The 17,499-nt window shown below is 44.2% G+C and overlaps 1 protein-coding gene across 1 annotated transcript in view; it reads left to right on the top strand.

The window, feature by feature from the left end:
• Positions 1 to 17,499, top strand: part of crocc2 (ciliary rootlet coiled-coil, rootletin family member 2) — a 107,271-nt gene that overhangs the window by 85,410 nt on the left and 4,362 nt on the right. Inside the window, 7 exon segments of the mRNA XM_057840081.1 lie at positions 599 to 710; positions 787 to 941; positions 1,146 to 1,535; positions 1,719 to 1,868; positions 13,320 to 13,541; positions 17,084 to 17,203; positions 17,277 to 17,456. Of these exon segments, the coding sequence (XP_057696064.1) occupies positions 599 to 710; positions 787 to 941; positions 1,146 to 1,535; positions 1,719 to 1,868; positions 13,320 to 13,541; positions 17,084 to 17,203; positions 17,277 to 17,456 (1,329 nt within the window).

The following is a 17,499-nucleotide window of genomic DNA, read 5'->3' as shown; positions in this document are numbered from 1 at the left end:
CAAGTTATAGAAATTTTATATTAAAACCCCTCTTAATGTTTTCGTTTTAATAAAATTTGTAAAATTTTAAATCAAAAAATAAACTAGTAGCCCGCTATTGTTGATGTCAATAATTACTTACACAATGCTCATGGATGCTGAAGCCTATGAAATCAGTCGCACCCAAGCGCCAGCAGAGGGCGGCAAAACTCCATAAAACACAACAAGTGAGCGTTTCACTGTGTACTGTCATTTAAATCTCTCTGAGTGGGGCATCTGCGTTAATTGCGTCAAATATTTTAACGTGATTAATTTAAAAAAATAATTAACGCCCGTTAACGCGATATTTTTGACAGCCCTAGTTTTTTTTTTTTTTTTAAACCCTTATATCATTTAACTCATTGGCTGCCATTGACAGTACATTCGCCCCTCCAAGTTAAAATGGATTGGATGTCTAGTGCCACCAATGGCATACAATGAGTCAGGTCATGTCAATGACCTGCTTTTTTTTCTACACAAATAAACAAATGAGTGAACATCCACTGAGACCTGTGATTCCATAATTTTGGCTATGGATTTTACAATTGAACTGTACTGGGGTTTTTTTGTTGTTTTTCAGGATGAGTCCAAGGCTCAACTGGTTAGTCTAAGCGAGCAGGTATTAGCACTCCAGGATAAGTCGGCCTGCGAGGTCACCAACTTGCACAAGTCCCTCCAGGCATTCAAAGACGGTAGGGAGTGGACAAGCATGGGAACAGTTAGCAGGATTGGATGTGTACCACAGTTAAACACAATGCTTATTTGTAGGAAATCGGGAGATGGAGGAGCAACTGCGCCAATCCCAGACCTCATTTTTCTTGCAACAGGAAGCCACCGAGCGAGACAAGATGGCCCTTGAGACGGAGGTGGCTCGGCTCCGATCCGCTCTGCTTATGTCTCAGAACGAGTTAAAATCAATCAGGGTGAGTATTTAGAGAACCGGCACAGGTGGCGGGGTTGTTTTGCGTCAGAGGAGACTGGTGCGCTCTCCAGCTATGCCATACATTTAAGTTTTTAAATTTTGAAGACATAGATGATTTTAAAGACTTGTCATTTTTTGCATGATCTTGAGTTTTTTTTAACTAGCTAGGATAAGAATTTCCCGAAATAATGCTAATTTCGCCCAGGATAAGATGGAAAGCTCCCAGGTGACTGCACATTCAGAGCGTGAGAGACTAAAGGACGTCCAAATGAGCATGGTCCGCCTGGAGAACAGTCGCCGCTCCATGGGGGAAGAGTTGCAGTGCTCCCAGGAAAGAACAACAGAGCTGGAAGCGGAGGTTGCGACGTTGCAGGAGAAGCTAGCTGAGGTGGGTAGGAAACTGGGAGAGAGTGACGTGGCGCTAAAAGTCGGCAAAGAGCTGTGGAGCACAACGTTGGCCCAGGCCGAGGGCCGCCAAAACCAGCTTGGTGAGCAGATACGAGCCCTAACCGCCAGCGAGGAGGTGCTGCAGGAGAACCTGAAGCAACTGAACAGAGCCATGACCGACAGTGAGGCAGAACGACAGCTTCTGCAGGTTCAGTTTAACACAATTTTTGTATTTTCATTCAGAAATCTGAACAATGTGAAGGTTTTTTCTCCATTTGTTTCAAATTAGAGGATCTCTTGAGTATTGTCAAACCAGTAGTTGACACTGAACAAACTCCTAACCCGACCACTGTGAGCTTTGATCCCTATGTCCTGACTTTTGACATCACAGAATCGTCTGGACGAAACCCGAAACGCTTTGGCGGACAGCAAGAAGCTGAACCACTCTTTGAGGGAGCACAGTCAGAACCTTCAGAGGGACCGAAATGACCTGGAGCTGAGGAACTCTGAACTGGAAAAACACAACAAGAGCCTGCAACAGGTTAGAATATTAGAAACTTAATTCCGGAAAGTGATACCTTGGCTAATGAGTGACCCAATTCACGAGATTTTCAACATGAGAGCTGTTGTTCAGGTGATTTTGTTTGTTGGTGATATTTTTGGTTAGCTGACATTGTCATTTACTTTTATTTTACATATTCTGAAAGAGCTATATTACGCTTGTGAAATTTCTCCTAGCATAATGCTAACACATAATGAACAACACCATAGATGGCTTAATGCAGGGGTCTCCAACCCAGTCCTCAAGGCCCACTGTGGGTCCTGGTTTTTGTTCCAGCCGATCCAGCAGAGACAGTTGAACCAATGAGGCTTCTGCTAAAACAAGCCACACCTGACTGCAATCAACTGATTGCACTTGTAAAACACCAGATTGGGGAAAAAGTGTTGTCATGGTGTTTGGTAGGAATGAAATCCTGCACCCACAGTGGGCCTTTGTGGAATAGGTTGGGGACCCCTGGCCTAATGAAACTAGCATAAAGACTATGAAGCTATAGTTGAACATTAATAGATGCAGCAGACATTACTGACAGCCAATGGGCAAGTACCCCAAAATACCATATACTGTATAAGACTACGATGTCTTAATGCGGAGTTGTCATTGTGTATTTGGTGGCCATCTTGGGACAGGAGACTTACTTGGCAAACTGTAGTGCTTAATTCCTGATGGATGAAAAAAAAAACGGTTTGGTTTGCATTTGGGATGGGAATTTCGAATAATTTCATTGCCGTCTATTAGCAGATTTAAAGAGCATATGACACCAGAAAAAAAGTCTTAAATGGCATTATTATGTGAATTAGAATCATATTTTGAGACGATTCGACTATATACAACAATTTAGCAAAGCGCAGATGATGAGAAATTAGTCTTTTAATCTGCCGGTTAGCCACGCCTACCATTATAGGGCTTTAGCGTCCCCAACAGGTGGATGACGTCAGCGGTAGACTGGGCTCATCGGTTTTACTATTCAGCCCATTGAGGGGGAATTGTTCAGAACGAGGAAAACGAGACGAAGAGAGCCGCAAAATGTCATTGTTTCAGTCTCTCTACTCCCAATATTTTTACAGGATATTCTTTTTATCCAAGTATTTTTCCCCAATAGCTATATAAATGGCTTGAGAAGGACCAGTCAGCCCGTCGAGGGGGAACTATTCACAATGAGGAAAACGCGACGAAGAGAGCGGCAAAATGTCATTGTTTCTGTCTCTTCAATATTTTTACAGGATATTCTTTTTACCCAAGTACTTTCCCCAATTGCTAAATAAATGGCATGGTCATGACAAATAACAATCTTGTGCTAAATGGAATATAAAATAATAAAAATCCATTTATTCAAGACGACATGGCAAAATTACTCCATAATGGTCAAAACAGTCGACTTCACCTTTACTGTCACACCTCCCAAACGATATTTTATGACACCTAAATCGGACATAATTTCCCTTCCCCGGCTTCGGAGAATGTAAACAGACCAGAAGGAGTGACAGCTAGCCGACATGCTAACCCGAACCGAGGGATGTTTCAAAGTCTTCGAAGTGGAAAATCACACATAAGTAGCCTGGATTATTTGACATGACCACCCGGTTGTCGAGTTTCTTTGCGGATCGGCAAACCGCCCAGCGGAAAGCAACTTACAGTTCGTTCCCTGGAGGAGGGTGGCTGGAGTTGTTGTGCAGCTAACGTGCTAACAGCTAACTGCTAATGACCATGAGGATAGCTTTTTACATGCCTATCAATGATCAAACGTAAGTAGTCCTTTATTTAAATGAATTTTATAGTGTTTACTTTGTAATCACTGTATTCGTATTTGACATAATACAAAACAAGATGTTTACTCACTTCCTTGTAAGTCCAATGGTCCCACAGTAAATATCCATGGTGAATGGGAACCTTTTGAAACTCCAAAAAGGCGCATACGCAATTTAATACACATATTAAATAAAAAGTGTCAAATGCAGAAGTTTTATACATATACAAGCTATTTTAGCCCAAACATTCAGGACAAGTTGTTTTGTTAAAATCTATTGGTGCAACAAAAACTGACGAGAGTAAACAATTGAAAGAGAAATACATTCCTGATACGCTCGCCAAAACTTGTATAACCTGGACGTGATTTTTGGTGGGCATCAGCAACAAAATAAACCACACATTTCCAAAGATGGACGATGGGCTGTCTCTTCCTCGGTTTAGATTCAGTTGAAAACTCGTTATGTTTCCAGTTAGGTAAATGGTGTTATACTTATATAGCGCTTTTCCACCTTTCAAGGCGCTTTACACTATCTCGCCATCCACCTACTGGTGACACAGCACCAGGAGCAAGGTGGGGTTCAGTATCTTGCTCAAGGACACTTAGACAAGTTCATCAGGGCGAAGAATCGAACCCACAACCTCTTGGTTGGGGGACAACTACTCTACCACTGAGCCACGCCACTCCACGTAGCTTTCAGTTTGCTATCTATTGAGATGTTTTTTTTAACCGCTTTTTGTCTAACTCCGAAGAAAGAGAAACTGACGATCATCGACCCACTGTGATATTTACATCATCAGCCTTCACGCTGTGACCGGGAATTAACCGGCTGCTTTCAGACATGCCGTGTCCCGGTGAAGTCCCGGACATTTTACTCAGACATGACCCGGTTGATGTCCGTGTCAGTCGAACTAGGAAATTGGTTTCAGACATAAGGGCTACTCGTTTAAATCCCGGGACTTAACCGGAGTTCAGCGTTTGTGTGAAAGGGGCTCAAGATGCATGAGTCTGCGTTTGACCGACTACTAAAATACGAAAGGTTTAATTGTTTAACCACCTACTCATATTTACATGATTAGCTGTGCACATTCCTAGTTTGCATCAACCTGTAATAACGTGGTTCCAATCTAGGCTTTTTTTTTTTTTTTTAATATTTGGCAGAAAACACTCAGGTGGCTTATGTTTGGCCAAATTTCAGAATTGTCCAAAATGCATGTGTGATACATCATTGGAAAATGGAAAGCTTAAAATCTCAATTTTCTGGGGAAAAAAAATTTGAACTTGAGGGCATTAAAAAAAAAAAAAAAAATTTTAAACAGCAAAATCGTAACTGGAGGTGAGAGCATGAGAGAGCATAATTAAAGACGCCATGATTTTAACGAGATATTATCGTATACTTACCTCTTTTCGATCCAAAAACTCCATGTAGCATGTATCACTTAGTGCAAAGACACAGCTGTGAATGGCTACAGCTGGATTTTTGGTGGATTTTATTGTTGAAACATGGTAATATAACAAGGATCGCGATGCAGAAATCAGACATCAAGGAGTGGTTGAGATTTTCTTTTTCATATATTTACCCTTTTAAACGTTTTTTTTTTTTTTTTTTTTCAATTTTTCTTTGTATGGATCGATAATTTATCATCTAACATATCGGAGAAAATGCGACAGTAACAAAAAAAAAAAACACTTAAGCGATAGTTATGAGGTAGATATCCTTGACTTATTTACAGACACTATTTTTTCATTGTTATGTAATTTGTTTAAAAGTTTAAAATATGCGAGTGAATAATTTTTTTACAGTTGTTTTTTTTTTAAACTCAATATTAAACATCAATTAATGATTCTAAGCTAAAAATGACAGACATTTCGAATAATAAAATACAGTAATTACTTCTTTTTATGGCTGGTTTGAAACAAAAGCAGTTGCGCAACGTCTGTAAATAGGGGTCTCCATGGTAAAACGGACACATTAAAAATAGTTCGGGGGCTTATGTTATGGTGGCAAGACGGTGTGACCCAAAAGCACAGCAAAGAGAAGTTAGAAATCCAAAGTCCAAGATGTGTTTATTAAACAAAGGAAAATTGGTGAGAAGTGGTGGCTCTGCAGTTTTCTTGAATGTGCTGGAAGGCTGGATTGGCTCAGTATTGCATGCGTGGTGAGGTGAAGCTCTGGCGCCAAATGTTGTGCAGACCGGTCTCTTATAGTGGCAGGTGGTTGATTGTGGAGTGGAGGCAGGTGTGGTGATTGGTGACAGGTGTGCAGAGCAGAGTCAGTGGGGAGAATGTGAAGGTGAGGAGGAGTGAGCCGTAACAGCTTATTCATTTATTCATTTATTTATTTATCTATTTTCCCTTCAGGCATGACAAATCCGAACAAACATACAGCGTTTATATGTGTTTATGTGCACGACAAATTGAAACCATTGAGAATACGGATAAACAAAGACGGACAATATGGCGGCCGGATACAGCGACACGTCATTCTGTGATGTTGGTGAGTAGGGTCTATAGACCCTACTCACGTGACGTCACAACCACGCCCCCGCGCCATGTTGTCCGTATACTCATCATGTTAATGCGTTAGCGCTTCGTAAATTCCTCCTATTATGGCGTGTTTTTCTGCTCGTTAACATTAATAATCAAAATGGTGAAGTCGTGTGTGGCGGTCGGTTGCAAAAACAGAGAAGATAGACGGAGAGACTTGAAGCTTTACCGTATTCCGAGAGACCCGGAGAGGAGCGCGAGATTTACTGCTGCAATTCGACGAGAAAACTGGGCTCCAAACGACTACCACAGATTATGTAGTAGTCATTTTATATCTGGTAAGATGCATTTAATTTATATTTAGAGGGTTTTGGGCTGACAACCACAATTAAGATCATTGCTAGGCTAATTGCCGACAACATACACTCAGACGTGAATGAACTACCTGAAAATATATAATTATAAGGGGATAATAAGACAGTTGTCATACAGTTAATTTACAATTTCACTATTGTGGTCAAAAGCCAAAAAATAAATTCAACTAGGGACAATCTGGAGTAGTGCTATCGCACTTCATATTTATTACATATTATATATGTATGCAGTGAGAGTGCTATCGCTAAACCATATAAACATTAAAAGCCCTAGCTCCATTGACAAATGACATGAAATACATTAGACGTGACAGTGGATGTTAGCAAGAACAAAAGATTTTGAATTGAAAATTTCGTAACTCACCTTCCCGAGCACATGATAGATTCCTGCCGAATTTTCGTGGACGAGGACCTGTTTCACCCAACTAGCAACGAAGTATTTATAAGCCTCCAAGCTCTTAAAGTTTTTCAAACTTTCGTGAGAATAGGCTGATTTTGTGTGGACAAGATAGTTGTAAATATCAGGGTAGCTAGCAGATGTCAGGCAAAGACGGCGAAGACAGCGGGTCGAAAAACATCGATTTAGGCATCAAATATGGATCTGGCGAATGGATAAACTGAAGCTTTTTCACATAACGCCTTTTATGCAACATATCCAATGAGTTTACAGCGTCAGATAACACCGGGGCTTCCATGAATTGCTCTATAACTTGCACGACTAATTGAAAACAATGAGAATAGGTCTAAAAAATGGCGGCCGGATACAGCGACACGTCATTTTGTGACGTAGGTGAGTAGGGTCTATAGACCCTACCCACGTGACGTCACAACTCCACTCTCCTGAATGGTACCGCCCACTTGTCCGTCAAAACATAGTGTTAACCTGTTACGGCTACGTACATTTCTCCTATTTACGGCGTGTTTTTCTGCTCCTTAACATTAATAATCAAAATGGTGAAGGCGTGTGTGGCTGTTGGTTGCACTAACAGAGAAGATGGAAGGAGAGACTTGAAGTTTTACCGTATTCCGAGGGATCCAAAGAGGAGAGCAAAATGGACGGCTGCAATTCGACGTGAAAACTGGGCACCAAAAAATCACCACAGACTATGTAGTAGTCATTTTATATCCGGTAAGATGCATTTAAGATATACTTAGAGGGTTTTGGGCTGACAAATAACCACAATTAAGATCATTGCGAGGCTAATCGCCGACAACATACAACGTAGTACGACATAGTTTCAAATTCAAGATGTTTGTGACTTCCCTTTCTTCCACCATCGTTATTTTTTGAATAATATTTAGCTGGTACCAAGTGAAAGAAACTGGCCTCGTCTACGGGGCTGACAAATAACCACAATTAAGATCATTGCTAGGCTAATCGCCGACAACATACACGTATGTATGTAGTGAGAGTGCTATCGCTAAACCATATAAACATTAAAAGCCTTAACTCCATTGACAAACGACATGAAATACATTAGACTTGACAGTGGATGTTAGCAATAACAAAAGATTTTGAATTGAAAATTTCGTAACTCACCTTTCCAAGCAGAAAAGATAGATTCCTGCCGAATTTTCGTGGACGAGGACATGTTTCACCCAACCAGCAACGAAGTATTTATAAGCCTCCAAGCTCTTAAAGTGTTTTTCAAATTTTCGTGAGAATAGGCTGATTTTGTGTGAACAAGATAATTGTAAATATCAGCGTAGCAGATGTCAGGCAGACAGGGCGAAGACAGTGGGTCGAAAAACATCGATTTGGGCATCAAATATGGATCTGGCGACTGTATAGAACGAACCTTTTCCACATAACGCCTTTTATGCAACACATCCAGTGAGTTTACGGCATCAGAAAGCACCGGGTCTTCCATGAAATGCATTTTAAATTCCTCGATCAATTGAAACCAATGCTAATACAGAGACAAAATGACGGACAAGTGGGCGGAACCATACAGCGAGCACGTGGTTTTATGACGTCGGTGGGTAGGGTCTATAGTGCTTTAATGGTCCTGCCCTAAGATGGCCGACAAGGGGCGTAGTCCCCATTGACTCTTAGCGCGTTTAAGACATCTGGCCTTTCATATAAATAAATATCTATGAGTACCGATACCAGGTAACTTTTTAGGACCTTCCCAGTAGTTGGCGCTACCATACCGTGGTTTGACACTATGGTGACCTATGCGCATACGTCACTTCCTGTTCCGGCCAACAAATTTGCAAGCATGGCTATTACTACCCGAGTATCAACTGCGAAAACTTCGCCGGTATGGGAATACTTCAAGGTGAACGAAGAAGAACCAAAGTTTGCTGAATGCAAGCTTTGCGGAGGAAAAGTATCAAGAGGAGGTACGAACAGCAGTACTTATAATACTACCAACTTACAAAAACACCTCCATTGTTATCACGAGAAGGATGCGTGTGAAGCTGAAACTGGAGGATTGGCTCAATTGGTCAACAAACGTTCGCCAGTTTGGAAATACTTTGAGGTGAACGAAGAGCAGCCAAACCTTGCCGAGTGTAAGCTTTGCGGAGAAAAAATATCAAGAGGTACGAACAGCCGTTCGTTAAATACCACCAACTTGCGAAGCCACCTCAAGAAGAATCACGAGAACGAGGACAAAGAGTGTGAACCTGTCGTGCGGGAAAGGAGGACAGTCCAACAGACAACTTTGCAAACTTTGAAGAAGAGAGGGAAATGGAAGAAGACAAACCCGAGGGCGTTAAATATAACACGGGCATTGGGAGAAATGGTTGCCCACGCGAGCTTGCCCCCTTCATTTGTGGAGAACGAGGGGTTCCGACGATTTCTAAACGTTGTACAGCCGAGGTACAAACTTCCTCCACGAGCCGCAGTAGCAAAGAATGTGCTGTCACTGGTACGTAAAAATGTTTTATTTTTATTTTTAAACGTGATTCAAGTGTTGCCAATCATAGTTGTACACCTTTGAATGAAGGAAGAGTTACAGGTCCACCTATTATATTACTTTGCATTATTTTTAGGGGTGAACGATATCCATCGTTTCAAACCGATATCGATAACTTCCTGCTCCTTAAGGCTGATACCGATATGATAACCGATAATATATAATTTTTCAATGTATATTTCGCCTTAGTTTTTGAACACCTGTAGGTCAAAAATACTAGTGGTTGATTCAGCATACATTTGCCTTTGACCGAACCAGAATTTTCATGATGACATGAACATTATTATAATGATCAAAACAAAGATAAGAACAGTTTTGACTTCAAATAAAGTGCCCATATTATTTTTTTCAAATAAATATAATTTGAGTCAATCACAATCAATCAGTCAGTATCATTGACGATGTGTTCCCCTGAACAATGAGCACTGATCTAAAACAAACATAAACCCAACAGGTATTGTGCTTTGTCAGCAGATAAAACATTTGGTGCAACAGGAAAGGAGACTTTTGTCATCTTGGGCCATGAAACAACTTTCTTAACCTGGCAATTATACTGTAGAACAGCAAGCCTGTCAATAATCAAAAGGCCTCTCAAGAACTTAACATAACACTGTAAACCGCAAATATTTGCTAAGTGGCATAGTAAGGTTTATAACTCAGTGAACGTAAAATATGGCCTCTAGAACAGAGCAAAACTTTGAATACTGGCAAAACAGGAGTGGAAAAAAACGCACACATCCCAATCCGACATCATTCCAAAAATATTATTAATAGGGCCGATAACATATTGTTATCGGATTAATTGGGATGTCATAATTCCTGTTATCGGACCGATAATTATCGTGCACCTCTAATTATTTTAATCGTAACACAACATTTTTTATTTTTTTTTTTGCATGTACAACCCCTAGCAAAAAGTATGGAATCACCAGTCTCGGACGAGCACTCAGACATTTTATCATGTAGAACAAACTCTGATAAAAAGCTTGAAAAAAAAAGAATTGGTTCAAAAGTGCATCTCTTTAGCATTCAGAAACACTAAAAGAAATGGATAAAAAAAACATTGTGGTTGTCAGTAAATGTTACTTTTATATAGCAAGTACAGGGAACTATATATGGAATCACTCCATTCTGTGGAAGAAAATATGGACTCATGACAAACAAACAAAGAAATAACAAAACACATCTCTAGTATTTAGGAGCACCACTGCTGGCTTTTATGACAGCTTGCAGTCTGAGGCATGGACTTGATGAGTATTAGGCTCGAGCGTATGACGTGGCACTCGCGAGGTTTCCGCCCCTATTGCCATGTTGGAAGCAGGAAGTCCGGTGTCAGAACTCCGGGAAACATAAACAGTGAGGCATTTCGACTCGGGTCGCTCTTAAAAAAATGATTGGAAATTAATGTTCGGTAAAGAATTGCAACAACCGATCGAATAGAAAGGAGAATGTACAGCTCGACTGAACCCCATTGAGTTTCTTCCAGTTCCCTAGCGAGGGAAGGCTCCTATCTGAACTTACCAAACGTCGAAGAATGGCATGGGTGGCCTCGATCGGAAGGAAGGGCATAATGTTTGATTCTCCAGTTACACACAGAGTTTGCGCTATGCACTTCCACTCCGGTAAGTTAATTTCGTTTGTCTACGCAAATTTCGGTAACTTTATGCCCCAAGTGGGCCTGTTGTTAGCTATAGCTAAAGCTAAACAACTAGCATGCATACATGTGCATTGTCTTCATAAGACATAATTCCTGTCGTTTCTAAATGAAAAAGCTGTAACATGTTGCCGTGAGATAGTTTCAAAGAATTTGTACACAGGCTACATTGTCTGCAACAAATCTGTTTTCTAAAACACAGCATTGATTTGTCACTTAACAATCATACCTCAGAACAGCACAAATTCAGATGTTCATGACAATGAAAATGTAAACACACATTGCCTACCTTTGCAAGAACGATGGTGTTGCCGTTTGCTGCGGTCATAATGTGCAGGTCCTGCACCCATCCACAGTAAAACTGTTCGTAGCTTTGTAGCGATTTGTAGTTTCGGAATTGCTGATGAGTGTAGTAACTTACACTAAATACAGCATGATGTCCATTTCGCATAGTGGTGGAAGCTTGTCGACATCTTTATTCCATTTGGGTTCGGCTTGCTCGTAAGGGTCAACATTGTTCACATCCTTAAGTTTGCTCACATATCTGCCCTTCGCCGTGGTAACAAGTTTGTCTCTGTATCGAACTGGCAAGTTTTCCTCACTTTTTTCCATCTTTGGCACTCGTAGTTGAATCGTATTTCCCGTTAAGTTTAAATGTCCCGTGATGCAGACGTGCTTCCAATATGGCTGCGTTGTCGCAAATCTCGCATGATCCCGTGTTGCTGTGACATAAACGCTCGAGCCTAATTCTTCATCAATTTAGTGCCAACTCTCTTTGATTGCAGTTGCCAGATCATCCCTGCAGGTCGAGTCCTTGCTGTGGACCATTTTTTTTCTATTTCCACCACAGGTTTTCAATAGGGTTGAGATCTGTGCTATTTGCAAGCCCTGACATTGACTGAATGAGTTTTTCTCCAAGGAACGCTTTAACAGTTTTAGCTCTGTGGCACGATACATTGTCATCTTGGAAAATGACAAACATATTTTCAATTGAAGAGATAAGAAAGCTGTCTAAAATTAAATTTAAACTAGTGCATTTATTGAAGATGTAACCACAGCCATCTCCCCAGTGCTTTTGCCTTACATGCAGCCCTATATCATCAAGGACTGAGGGGATTTTGAATTTTTCTTCAGGCAGTCATCTTTGTAAATCTCACTGGAACAGCACCAAACCAAAGTTCCAGCATCATCACCTTGTCAAGAGTCAAGAATCTGCATTGGACAAGGTGTCAAGAGTCAAGAATCTGCACTCTAACCCGCGACCATCTGTAACTTTTCTGTAGCCGAAGTATTCCCATACTAATGATGTGGTTTTCTTTGGGGGGGGGGGGGGTGTTTCACCTCCTCCAGCCATCGTGTAGCACAGCTGACTCACTGACACTGAGCAGCAACCGGTGGGTGTGGGTTGAGCCTTCCAGCTGCAAGCGTGGGATTTCTCCCTGGATTTTTGGGACATAAAAAAATAGCTAAAACCGTAGGGAAAATGTTTGCGGTTTTAAAACCATGACGTTTTCATACCAAGGTATACCTTGAAACCCGTAATTGGCATGTCTAGTTGTCAAATGTATGGAAAAGTACCGATACTAAAACATTGTATCTGGATGCGATATTTGATTGCAAAAGTATTGATACTCTTTTTTTTTTTTTTTTTTTACCACCACCACCTCATGTTACTAGGAATATGTTGTCATGGGGTAAAGTAAGTTTTTTTTTCCATGTGGTTTTCACATTTTTAGTTTTTCAGCTTTTATTGTGGTGTTTGATTAATCGCAGTTGGTCCTCAGTGGACACCGGGCCGCAAATGCCTCAAAAGTTGGACTTTGGACATGCCTGATGTAAAGGATCGAGACCTACAAAAACAACAGACAGTTCTGATATAGTGGTCCACATGAATATTATTCTTTACAGGCTACAGCCAAAGTTGATAAAAATTAAAGGTTTCTTTTGGATTCCGTAGAAAGTGCATGCAGGTCATTTTTGACCCACTTAATGAAGAGACTCCGGTTCAGACTCTTGTGCATCTAAAGGGTTTAAATCACATACATGAATTTGAAATCCTGGTTTGAGAGTGGAGACCTGCAAAGTGTGATTTCAAGGCCAAAAGCGGTCTTGAGAGTTAAGACCCTATAAGTAGGCATCACTGTAACAAACATGCAATCACAATACTCAATTTTTGGGGGGTAAAAGTATGATATTTGTATTTACTTGTGAACAATGAGTACATTTAGAATTATTTTTGCTCCCAAGAGTGTGACGCTGCAACAGGCGGCAAAACGGGCAGCGCTGGAGAAGACAGAGCGGCTGGATCGCGTAGTGTTCGACCTGGAAAGTCAGGTGTCGGACCTGGAAAGTAAAGTGACGGGCCTCAAGGCTGAACTTCAGAAACTACAAGAGGAAAAAGTTGACCTTGAGAAAACTGTGGCACGGCTGACAAAAGACAAAGGCGCGCTCAAGAAGTCGCTAGAAAAGGTGAGATAAGACAAAAGACAGAAATTGTCAACTTTTATTCATATGCCGAATAGGGGTGTGCCATCTTAGGCACCCCACGATTCGATTACGATTCAAGGTGCTATGATTCAATTTCTGAATGATGATCACGGTATTGACGATGATCACGGTTATCTCGATTATCACGATTATCGATGCATTACTGATTAATAAAGTAGCCAAACAAATTTATGTCCATTTTTTTATTTAAAATATATATTAATGATGGAAACATGCCCATACAACAAAAAGCTGCCCTTAAGCAGCTTTTTTATTTATTTCTTTTACAAGAAAGTGCGTCGGGCGCTCGCTGGTGTCGTGGGCGGGTGGGGGGGGCCGCGCGGGTGCCGGTCCGGGGCCGCGGCCGTTCCCCGGCCGGCCGGGGTGGGGTGGAGTTGGGGTGGGGGCCGGGGGGTGTATGCGGCAGCCATGGTTCCCTCCCAGGTCCGCCCGGCCGGAGCCGCGTCTCCCTGTGCCGGGTGCCGGGGAGGTGCCCTCTGGTGCCATACCGCGCGCCCCTCTTGGCCCGGGGGTGGGTTGTGGGGGGTGCGCTTCCCTCCCCTTGGTCTGTTTCCGGCCCTGTCTGCCTCCCTAGGCCGCGGCGGCCGCGGCTGCCCCCCGGCCGGCGAGGTCGTTGGCGGGGCCTCTTGGGGCCCGCGGGGCCTAGGGTGAGGCTTGCTGTCCCTTGCCGGTGGGGTGGACGCCCCCTGGTCGCCGGCGCTTGGTGTGGCGCCTGCTCGGGGTGCGGGGTGGGTGCTTGGTGGGTGGGAGGGGGGTGGGCGGTCGCGGAGGCGCCGTGGGTGGTCTGGGGCGGGAATTGATCGGGGCCCTGACGCTTCTTCCGCCCTGGGGCCGGTGGTTCTGGGGGACGGGGCCACGCCCGCGGGAGCCTGCCTCTTAACTCACGCACTTCTCACTTCGGCACTGTAAATATTTTTCACCCTGGCACTTACATGCTCATACATTTCTCCGGGGAGAGTTGGGACGGGGCTTTACAGTCCCAGCCCGACTCCCCCCTGTTTTTAATGCACCACACACCAAGGTTGTGGGATGGTTGGGACCTGTTGGGGGGGGGCCTCACGGCTGCCTCCTCACCACAGGCCCCGCCATCCCTGCACCTTTTTTAAATGCACCACACACATCATACTCCACAGGAGAGCTCCGGCAAAGGGCGGTGGGACGGGCGGCTGGACAGAAACTCCATGCTGCGGTCCCACTGCCCCAAGCCAAGCTCTCCTATTTTAATGCATACATTGCACTACCCTCCCCTCACACCCCCATCACGGTGCTGGGTGATGGCTGCCAGTCGGGAACCTGGCAGCCACAGTAATAGGGTGGTAGGTGGGTCCCACACTTTTTCTATATGGCGTGGCTCCCGGGGTGTGGCCTCCCCTCTGCCTCGGCTGCCGGCCGCAGGAGTGGGTTGGGGGGTCGGGTCTCCGATCTTGCATCGCCCCGTGGTAGTTCCTGGGCGTTCTCCTGCCTCCGCCTTCCCCTCTCTTCTCTGGCTGGGCATCCGCCCTGCGCTCCGTCGCGGGTCGCTGGCTGGGCGCCGGTGTATCAGCGGGGTGTCGCCTGCACCGGCGGGGGACCCTGCCTTGCCTGGGGCTTGGTGGGCCGCTGGGGGTCCCGTGGCGTGCCGTGCCGGTTGGGGGGCTGTGGCTCGTGGCCCGGGTGGGCGGGCGGGGGTGGGTGTAGGCGTGGGGTTGGTGATGCGTCCCCTCCTGCCATCCCTGAAGGCCGGTTGATGGGCGTGCGTGTGGCCCGGGGGACCACCCTGGGTCCCGGGGGGGGGGGGACGGTGGCTCCTTTGCTGGGCGGCGGGAGGAGGGCTGGGCTGCGCATGGCCCAACCACCCCCCCGCCCGCCCTCCCTCCCCGGGCTGGCTGGGTGGGGGCCGTGGCCCTGGGTTGGCGCCCGCGCGGTTTCTCCGCCCGTCTGCGTGGCTGTCGCGCGCCCGGTGGGGCTTGCGTGCTGCTGGATGTGGTAGGGCATGCTCGGGTTGGGGGTTCCGGTGCCGGGATTGGCGATGCGGCGGCGTAGGGTTGGTCGCCAACGGGCTTACACTCATAAGAGATTCACACGATTACTGGGTTCTAGATCACAGAACTGATTTGTGTACACTCTACCCCTTTCAATCACTTAGCTTATAGTCTTATAGACACCCCCATTCTCCTCTTTCACTGGCCAATTGGCCCCCACATGGTGTAAACCGGAAATACATCTCGCTGACGATAGCACCAGCATATTAGTAACTAGTTTAGATGTTCAATGTATTTCTTGTTGTTGTTTATGTGTTTCTTTTCTTTCTTCTCTTGTATTTCTTTTCTTCTGTCCCCCCATAATCCCTTCCTGTTCTCTGCTTTGTCATAATAAAAAGGTATTTTGAAGGATCACAATGGGAGTATGTCAGACTCTCCATGTGAAACATTAAAACTGTTCAGAATCCGGGCACTTAGACTTCCATTCTCTGTGTCAAACAGCTGAACAGGACAGGTTTAAAAAAAAAAAAAAAGAAAGTGCAAAAACATTAACCCTTTTAAAGGGAGTACTTATTTCGCTCAACAATACAATGAAATTTACACTGGTGGAATGAATTCCACATTATCTGGACACAAAGTGTCTTTAGAAATAAGACTTCTTTTACCAATATACTTTGTTTTCAGTGTTACCTCCCGTGTGTAACTCTTGGAGTGACAGGTGGAAATCACAACTGCTCTTGATCACTTTTAACTTGTGGCGTTTAATGCCGAGCACATTAAAAAGTCTGGCGGCTTCAAACATCACCACACACACTCATTACAGCGCGTGCACTTTCTTCTCTCCCTGCCCGCCCACGTGCACACACGCCTGTCAGCTCCCAGGCAGCACTTGCAACAACAAATTTCTGTACTATTTCGCATGTTTGTAGTGTTACCGCTGTACTTAATCATGGTTTTACACGTTCTGCATATGAATTACACGTTAGTGAATTAGGTAATTAGCGTTCCGCGCCAACTATGAACATCTCAAAAACAACAACAATAAAGACTAAACAGTACAAGAGGGTTCATGTACCCACCTCTTATAGACGCACACAGGTCTTAGCAACACAGTCAAAACATTTTTCAATTAAAATGCCTTGAAACTACTGTTGGACATCTGAAAGACAATGAGCAACGAACTCTCTTTCCCGCGCGCTCTAAAAAATGACTTGCGCACAAAAGCACGACCGCTGGGTCGTGCTTCTGTTTCTGTTCATGCCTGTCTCATACACAAATTTTCCAGTCTTTTAAAATGGAGTAAATCTTTCTCTCAGTAACCGGAAGCATCAATCATAACGTTGTGCGTGCATCCATTAACGGTGTCCGGGCGGCAGACATGTCTTGAATTTCGTTCCGCTACGAGCGACTGTCATAAAGTTATGAGGGAAAATCATCGTTCATGAACCTTTATGAATCCTAATCGAATCGTCATGTGTCGAATCGCAATGCATGTAATAATCGATTTTTTTGGAACTCCTCTAATGCCGAATGGGTTTTCAGGCGGATAAAGAAATTGAGCGTCTGAGGACTGAAGAGTCCGTCGCCAAGGAGACGCAGCAGACGCTAATCTGCCTCGAGCGACAGCTGCTGGAGAAGCACGATCAAGTGACAGCTCTGCAGGTAGGGCATCATGTGGTATCGTTTGATACTTGAATGCCACTCTTGTGTTTACGCTATTTTGTGATGTGTTCAGGCACATGTGGGCCAGCTGGAGCGCTCTCAGGCACAGAACCTCCTGGAGATGACTGCGCACCACCACCAGGAGCTGGACGCAGCCACTGAGCGGCTGCGCGACACTCAGCTGCAGGCCCAGGAGGTGCAGGAGAACCGGGAGAAGGCCCACTGTATGAGGGTCAAGTGTTTGGAGGACCAGGTAGAGGAAATGTTTGCTCAAATATCAGCTCTCCGTGATAATA

Source organism: Corythoichthys intestinalis, chromosome 7 (assembly GCF_030265065.1).
Source record: "Corythoichthys intestinalis isolate RoL2023-P3 chromosome 7, ASM3026506v1, whole genome shotgun sequence".
NCBI classification, from domain to species: Eukaryota; Metazoa; Chordata; class Actinopteri; order Syngnathiformes; family Syngnathidae; genus Corythoichthys; species Corythoichthys intestinalis.
This window is presented reverse-complemented; position numbering and strand designations above follow the sequence as displayed.